Source organism: Macadamia integrifolia, chromosome 13 (assembly GCF_013358625.1).
Source record: "Macadamia integrifolia cultivar HAES 741 chromosome 13, SCU_Mint_v3, whole genome shotgun sequence".
NCBI classification, from domain to species: Eukaryota; Viridiplantae; Streptophyta; class Magnoliopsida; order Proteales; family Proteaceae; genus Macadamia; species Macadamia integrifolia.
The window spans coordinates 28,594,067-28,603,368 of record NC_056569.1 but is presented as its reverse complement, the minus strand read 5'-3'; the positions used below and the strand labels follow the sequence as shown (position 1 = coordinate 28,603,368).

Genomic DNA, 9,302 nt, shown 5'->3' with positions numbered 1-9,302 from the left:
GTTGGTACCCTGGGGATGGGCCTACGCGGGGGTTCCTCTTCTTTGGATTGAAGTTTGGCGGGCCATTGGGTTTGCAGTTGGCCTGATCCGACTGGTCAATGAGAGAGAGAGAGAGAGAGAGAGAGAGAGAGAGAGAGAGAGAGAGAGAGAGGTTTTTTATCCAAACCTCAAGCTCACCAACTTGACAGTTGGAACTGGAAAGTACGCCCTCATGTGAGAATTAGTCATAAATACCTGAAAACTAATCATTTCTGAAACAGGGCTTGTAATTTTAGATATTTACGACAGTGGCAGCAGCAAGTGGATGCCGAAACATCTAACCGACCCGGCTGCCGCCGCACCGTTTCTGCTTTTGTGCTTTATCCTTTTCGTAGGCAAAATATACCAAATTTTTTCTCAGTCACGATTTTTATATAATTATCCTTTCTCTATATTCTCGAGGTAAGATTGCATAGTTTTCATCTCGACTTCTTATATATGAGAGAGTCTTGTACAGCAGATACTATCTTTTTTTTTTTTTTTTTTTTTTTTTTTAAATCACTTTTCTCCCTTATTGATGTCCTTTTGATTGATCTATTGAATAGAGAGTTGATGGTTTCAAACCAGTAGGTTTCTATTTTCTACCTCGGTGAGCATGGGCTGGGTCAAAGCCCATGATTCGTCTATGGAGCAGTCCAAAATTTGAGCCCAGCCTTGTAGAGACAATTGGGATTATAAGACTATCTATAGGTTATCTGATGGTCCACCCCGTACTTTTGACTGGATTATAGAAGAGTATATGTCTGACGATGAACAAATAGGGGTAGTAGTTTAGAAAATAATGAAGTTTTAAATCTCATTGTGAACCAGAGAATAATGAAGTTTAACGTCCGCAGCTTCTCCTACTTTGTCTTCAATGAATTTTTATAAGCGAAGTGATTGTGAGTGCAAGAGAAAGCATCTATGAAAATGTTTTTTTCCATTTCATAGGGGATAGATTGATCGTTTCGCCCCTATATATTTCGCTGCATGAGTCACAACTTCCTGCAAAAACTTCCCCCTCTTTCTTAAACACATTATTATTCTTATCACAAAGAACTGTTATTTTTCCAAATGTAATAAAAGATTCCACGGATCCCATGAGTAGGGAGAGGGGGCACTGTGCTTTGACGACATGAGAGAGAGAGAGAGAGAGAGAGAGAGAGAGATTAATGGCATAGCCTCCACTGTCGGTTCAAAGAACCTTTTCCTTGTAACTTTTTTTTGTTTATGAAAAACGGAAACATGAAGTTGCTAACTTGTCCTATTTGGATAGGTAGACTTAAAATGAAAATCAGAACCAACTGGGTTTAACATTTCTCTACTCAAATTCATGCTTGTAAAGTGGAAGTTCATTCTGCCAGAGTAGTTTTGGAGAATAGTTATTGGCTTAAGTGTTCGAACCACATAAATTATTCTTGTCCGGCTTCAACTATGGTTTTTCTTACGAAGGAACTTACAATGAACTTAATAATTCAGCTTCATCACAACTAAATGAGGTTGACTACATGAATCCAATCAAAGACATAAAAAAAAAAAATGATAGAAATAAAAAAATCAATAAACTATGTGGATTCTATCCTTCCAATCAAATCACTTAGAGGTCATACTTGGAATAAGACCTAAACTACCTAAACTAAGTACCTTACAACCAATCCTATAGAATACTTTCCTGTAGTGCTAATTAATTATATAAAATTTGTTGATGTGAAAGTGAATGATTTATAATAATTCCGTGGATAATCTAAATTATATCCATTTAAAATAATTAAAGTGTCTATACCTGCTCTCCTATCTCTACATATTGGAAGGAAAATACATTCACATTTCAACTTATTATTATCATGATTTTAATTGAATGATCATTGAAGTTGTAACATCGAGGACATCTAGGATCCCTACTGATCTTGTTTGCCAAGTTTGTCTTTTTTTCCCCTACTCTATAGGAGTGTGGGGAAGGGGAGATAACGACAAAGAAGCTCAAATTCGAGACCTCCTAAGATGAGATGGTGAATCTCAATGCGCGGTAAAAGAAAACTCTACCCTACTTATTTCGTATCGGACAAGTTAATCTTCAGAGATATTCCAAATAGCTTCTTTGACAAGAGTTTCACCACTCAACTAGAGCATGATGGAGAACTTGACCAAGGTTATACAAGGGAGGCAGAATAAGAAGAAGAAGAAGAAGAAAAGCAAGGTAACTTTCGGCTGTTGGATAAGAAAGCACTGATTCATTGATTGATTTCCAGAGTAAGGTTCTTATACACGCAAATCAAGGTTAGTGTGGTTTTATTTTCAGTTTGAAATTTGAATCCAAACCTAACATCAATGTGATTGTCCATAAATTTCTTTATCTAATGCATAATCCAAACTCTAATTGATTTAAAAGCTAAAAATTGTCCAATCCATGGAAGGAGGCTTGGAAAACAGTTTTATATTTTAAACTTTTTTTTTTCTTTCTTTTGAAATCTACATGTAAGAATTTATAAGCCACACATATATGGGTCTATTTATGAAAGGACTGGCCTATGCAGTTGGTATAAAGTATCTGTCATCTAGTATGATGGATGAGCTCAAATTTTTGTGGGCATGATCCTAAAGCCATCTCTACTTTTTTTTAGATATATAATGGGGCTAGACAAAGACCCACAAGGGAGTAACAAGGGGCCACTTATTGGTACACTATTACAAGTCTGAATCAGCTCCCCAAGTGGGGACAGACGGGGACATATCTCCAACCTCCATGCAGTGTGAGGTTCGTCCCCATTGGTCTCCATGTGGGAATTGAAGTGGATCCAAACTCTCCTACTACTAGATAGGGTGGAAGCAGGATCGGAAGATTGAAAACACGACTTTTCCTAGCCTTATGCTTGACCTCACTAGTTAGCGACCTGCCCTTGCACTACAGGCACTTCCCTTAAAACCTCTTGTGTTCACATGTCGTGTTTCTACTCTAATACAATTGATTAGGTGGTAAAATAAAGCTCCGAAAATCTAAGACAATCAATAAGGTCGAGATCGAAACATGATAGCAATTGAAATTCCAATGTCATCCTACCACATAAAAAAAAAACAAAGGTTCTAAAAATTGGTAATTGGCTGAACTAGATTGGAATCGGCCAGTCACCTGATCCAGCTAATTCGCACAAACTCCACTTTATTTCCAATCGATTTTGACTGATTTGGATCAGAATAGACATTGATCGATTTGATTCTGGTTACATTTTTTTTCTTTCTGAACATTGGATAAACCTAGCTGGGCTATCAAGAAAATCTTTCCTTACCATTATATGGTGTTTGTCCTCAAAATATAGAAACCCATGGTACATTGTTCAATATCTATGATCAGATTTTATTCTTTTGATCAAATATATATATTATTATTGAGATGTTGAGAATTATAGAGTTATGGTTTTACATTGGTTTGTTTTGGAACTTTAGGTCTTGGATTCTTCATATATTTTAGATTTTTTCTCAAAAGTCATATCAGAGTCCATATCCTGTTGTTGTTCTCCTTAAGATAGCTACAATTTGTTGAGGTCATTGATACTATTATAAAACCTTCATATACTTGAAGAATTCTCTCCACCTAATACTTTAATGTCAATCATTATTGTGAATTTTATGGATTATAATAATTGTATTTTATTAAATTTATTATCCTCTTAGGAAACTACTGCTTCATGGTCAACAACAACCTACCGGAATAATCAAATGGATTATTAAATAATCCCACTTGGGAATTTAACAAAGAAGTATCTGCATTATTCACATTAGATTCATGGAACATCCCCTAGTTCTCAGCAGTCTATGTGGGCCTGTTACGTTCCAAGGTAACCAAGTAAGATTTTCTAATTCAAGCAAACAAAATTCCTATATATCATAAACCAGGCTTCTTTATTGATTTTATTCACATTAAAAAATCATTAATCAGTATAGAAAATATTCTTTGATTCAACCCTACAATGCCTTTGCACCAAGGTTGGACTTGGGTTTCTAATGACACGTAGTTCTCAGATGCTGATATGCATTCTACGTAATTTTTCATCCATGATTTTAAACATATGGATTCACTATCTATCTCAACATTTTATGAATCCTGAACACCTTATCCCATGAAATTCTCAACTCTAAATTGTGATTAAATAGAATAAAAAATACAATTATACTTTGAAAGCATTGGAAATCATTAGAGGTCATTTTAAGATTAAGACTACATTTAGTATGTTTTGTAAGATTACATTATCATGCGAGTTACAATGCACTTCAAGAATGCACACCAAAGCCAACCTTAGTTTCTTTCATTTTTAGAAGTTTAATTTTTCAAATATATTCTGAAAGACTTATATTTTTAGGTCTTGGCCAAATATGTCTTGGATTGAAACTTAAAAGTATAAGTAGGGGCCTTGGAGTTTGTCATGTATTTGAGTGGTCCAAGGAAACCTTCCACCTTCTTATTTTGTTCCTTAAATTGGATTGAAGCATATAGCTTTCCATGCTTCTTATGATAATTGGATTGGGACCCATTGTTGGCCCCATTTAAGGACTAAATATATTGGAGTTCACTTTCAATCCCATTTGTCAACTAGAAAATTAAAGGTGGTTGGGGTTGCATTCTGTCTATGTTGAATAAGAGTGGAAGATGCTTAACCTTGATCCAATAATGATAATAATAACTGATTTGTTTTCATTGAGCTATGAAATTGACAAAGAAAATATATATTTTATACTAATCATTATTTAGCTGAAATTGTCACTTTTTCTCTAAATGAATGAATAAGTTGGAGAATTTCACAGAACTTGCAATCCCAGATTTAAGATGCTAAACCTTTAGAAGTGAAGTAAGTTAAAATTATAATAAAAAGTTTCAATTATTTAAAATAAAAGTGTAATATATTTGTTTCTGATTATTACTAAGAATTGTTGATTTGATCTTTTTTTTTTCTGGCTATATATGGTAGTTAAATTTTTGTACAAAGTTTCACCCAAAATATTGTTAGAAAGTTTTTCACTGCCTACCTTCTCAATGTTGTGAATGATGGGCTTACATGTTTTTTCATATCATTTTGTATTAATCGAACTTTTTATAGTATTTTTTCAGTTCATTGTCTTCCATTTTATTGTCAAAAAAAGTATTTTTTTAGTTCATTTTTATTAAACGGGGATTGCTTTGAAGTGAAATGGAGTAAAATATATATTTAATTAATAAAATGAATTGAAGTTTTATGCGAAAAACAATTTTCAATAGGTTTGTTTTGGTCCAAATAAGATTAGGGTAAAATGATATGAAATATATGTGCCGACAACATAAAGAAAGTAGGGAAAAAATTTCTAAGGCTATATGGGTATTTATGAAATTCTTTATATAGGGTTTTGCCATATATTTGCAACGAAGTCGTCTTTCTCCGTAAGCAATCTGAGAGAGGTGTGAAGATGAGTGCTAAAACAATTTTCAATGGGTTTGTTTTGGTCCAAAAAATATTAGGGTAAAATGATATGAAATATATGTGCCGACAACATAACGAAAGTAGGGAAAAAATTTCTAATGCTATATGGGTATTTATGAAATTCTTTATATAGGGTTTTGCTATATATTTGCAACGAAGTCGTCTTTCTTTATAAGCAATCTGAGAGAGGTGTGAAGATGAATGAGGTAATACTATTTTTCATCGATAGTAAAACAAGATCTCATCTCACCGAGGATGTAGGTAATTTTGCTGAACCTCGTTAATCTATGTACATTGTTTGTTATTGTTTTTCTATTCTTTTCTGCATCGATTTAGGATTACGTTTCTACATGTAGTTAATGTATGTATATATTATAGGAAAAAATATGTATAATATTTTCATAAATTATTGTTAAACATAATGATTAGATAATTTAATCATATTTATGTTCGTATTTTTTTTTTTAATGCAAAAAACTGAATTTTATTGAAAGATGATAGGACGGGATCAACTCATAAGGAAGGAACCGACATTCCATAAACTAAACAAAGGATATGAGAATGTCCATTTTTATTATTAATATTATAGGCGCATTATAGATGCCTAGAGGATAGAGGAGTTTTGATGTGTATTAATTTGTAAATAGGGACTCGCATCATTAAATGATGAGAGATTTGAACAATCAAGGAAAGAAGAAAAATGAAAACTCCCTTCACAAATCACTGGCGAAGGAATACGAGTGATGGTCCAATCAAGGTTTTAAAACTAGGAATCATTCATAAGATTGGTCTGATTCAGCTTCAATTTTCCCTGTCGTTTCCACCATTGACAAAAGAAGAGAGAACTATGGCCTAGCTCATCATCCATCAATGCTATATATCTTGTTTCAGTCAATTAGCTTAGAGTAGTGCAGTGCATCCACTTTAACGATTACCTTTGATCAGTCGCCTTCTCCTTTTTGTGATCTTCATCCTTTTGATGCCGCGGCCTTTGTGTCTGCTTCTTGGGGAGAGCTAAAACTTTAGATGCACTCATCACTTGAATCTAAAAGTTAGGGGAAAAAAATTGAACCCCTAAGACTTCATTGTCTTAATCCATTCCTTTGATATTGACTCTTTAGAGTTTTCTTAAAGGAGAAAGTTTTCTTGAACCGAGCAATGAATTTACCGTATACTTGGATATGATGGAGGAGACCCCTTGCTCACCCACTATCCGTCCTCGAGCTGTCTAGATGCCTGACGGTGAATGGATCACGTGCGAGGAAACTTGATCCTTTCTTATAAACCTAAAACAATATAGGAGAAAGTTTTCCTCTATAACACGGGAAGGTTTACCACTGACCACAGCATCTTAGGGTCCACAAACCCTGTAGGTTTTAATACATTCCTCAAAATACCTTCCCGATACCCTCTCATGTGCATCAACAGCCTCGTAGACAAGGGATTTCCCTTTATCGTGGCTTGAAAAAGACTTGGTCCTACAATATATTATAAATAGGAGAGGTTTCCACACATTGCCAATGTAGGGAAAAGTTTGCACCCACACTAATGGGTGTCTTGAAAATGGTATTATCCATGTGGGATCTATATTTTTCATAAAGGACGTGTAATAAAAATGACAATTCTAAAGGTTGTAATAAAAATGACAAAAGATTGCCGCTAGCACAGAGTGTGGCCCTTCACAAGTACATGGGCCAATGAGAGTGCATGCATTTGCATCAATGTGGTGGATTTTATTTTCATTTATGGGGATGATGCAATCATCTATTGTGGATGTCGGTCTATTAGCGGATGGGTTTCAATCTAGTTGGGTTTGGTTTATCAAAAAAGCTGTTCTTTTATGAGTTTTGGGTTGATTTTGGTTTATTGACAGTTTGGTTTTCATCACATATAGATTCGAGGTCACAATACATCAAACCGAAACCAGCCTGAATAAGACTTTGATTCAACTTATATTTTGACACCATCAATAATCTAGAAAAAAAAAAAAAAAATTCATATATAACTTACAAATGATAGGGCTTATAGGTTGAACTAGGTCAAGTTTGTAAATTGTTGGAACCAATGACTATTGGGCTAAACCTTTGCATAGGAATGACTAATTATAATCAGACCAAGCTTGAATATTAAACTGGCCGGGCTTGTTGAGGTTTGGTTAGGCTTGAAATTGACACCCTTAACTAAACCTATGCCTGGTTAGAGTTTTAAATCCTTGACTGGTGAAATCTACTATAGTTTCCCCCCATACGTAAGTAATGACAGTAGGCCACAAGTGAGCACCCAAGGGACAACTCGAGATAGGACCTGAAGGCATTGGTTTGTGTGGAAGTGAGGGATTCAATACTTATATCATGTAATCGGTTATGCAAACCATCAGAACCTAGTGTCCACGGTTAGCAATTTCAGTAAGAAATTCGAAATGAGATCCTCTCAAGTGCGTTAGCACCTCTAATGTACATCATAGACTAGAAAGTACTAGGGTGTAAAAGAGGAGGGGCCAGTGCACTTGAGAAGATCAGGATCAGGATCCGGATCCGGATCCGGATCCGGATCCGGATCCGAATTATCCGGGTTAAAACTTGGCACGTGCTGTTTCACGCTCTGTGAGGAAGAAGAAAAATCTCTACGCACTATCACATACCTGGCAAGTCTCTTCTCTCATTTTCAAAACCAGATGATGATTATTGACGAATAGTTTCATTTAATGCACAAAGTTAACTGTTGACTTCTTTGGGACCCACCCCTGGAAACCCGAATACTACGTGCACTGAACCTTTTCCCTGCTAGGGGATGCTACGGCCCTACGCCTACGTAACAATATCGGATCTCAAAAATATTATATAGCGGAAATATCCTTAACCACACCAATTGGTCCCCAATTCCACAAAACGAAACAGAGGCGGACGCGGCTGCTAGTCTTCAAGACTACAATTCTGCAACTTTTCCTGTGTCTTATGGGTTCTTTCATGCGCAGAGTCTTTTCTTCCTCTCTATCCAACAAGACTTGAGAGTCAGAAAGAGGAATGAATGCTTCAATTGAATGCAGAAATGGCGATTTTTAGGGTTATTTAAAGATTTATGGTTTGATTATCTATGGAAATGCCTGGGAGGCGATCGAATTACATGCTATTGAGTCAATACCCTGAACAAGAGCAAGTTCAATCACAGCAGCAGCAGCAGTCATCGAAATTCTCTGTTGCAGCTCCAGGGCCGTTTTACGAGAGTCTATCTGGGGAGAAGAACAAAGGGAAAACAGAGAGGGGGTTCGATTGGGATGGAGATCATCGGTTGCAACAAGGTGGGGGACGGATGGGAAGTTTATACTCATCGGTGGGATTACAGAGGCAGTCGAGTGGGAGTAGCTTTGGAGAGAGTACCTTGTCTGGGGAGTGCTATCATCCGACGATGTCGATGACGGCGAATGATCCTGAGATCCTTAGTCATTCACAGGATGATGGGTTTAAGACTGGTGGGGTAGAGTTGAGGGTGAAGGCGATTGATACGGCGGGGTCTTCGTTGTCCAAGAGTTGGGCTCAGCAGACTGAAGAGAGTTACCAATTGCAGCTCGCTTTGGCGCTTCGTCTTTCGTCGGAGGCTACTTGTGCTGATGATCCTAATTTCCTGGATCCTGTAACTGATGAATCACCTAGCCGGTCGTCTTCATCATTTTCTGCCGTTTCTATGTCTCATCGATTCTGGGTTAGTTTTTTCTCCCCATTTTCTATTTCTCTCTCCTCTGGTCTATTGTTTCTTTAAGTAGTGTTGGTTTTAAATAAAGTTTCGAAGTACTTGTTTCTTCAGTTTGTTTGAAGATCCTTAAATATCTCTCTCTTCCCA

The 9,302-nt window shown here is 36.2% G+C and overlaps 1 protein-coding gene across 2 annotated transcripts in view; it reads left to right on the top strand.

Moving 5' to 3' along the window:
- Positions 1–8,345: 8,345 nt before the first annotated feature.
- Positions 8,346–9,302, top strand: part of LOC122059977 (serine/threonine-protein kinase CTR1-like) — a 20,233-nt gene continuing 19,276 nt past the window's right edge. For both annotated transcript variants that reach the window (XR_006134188.1, XM_042623089.1), the window contains exon 1: positions 8,346–9,164. Coding sequence is in view for 1 of the 2 variants with exons in the window: in XM_042623089.1 (XP_042479023.1) it covers positions 8,559–9,164 (606 nt within the window). In the remaining variant the exon portion in view is untranslated. The remainder of the gene's footprint in view (positions 9,165–9,302) is intronic.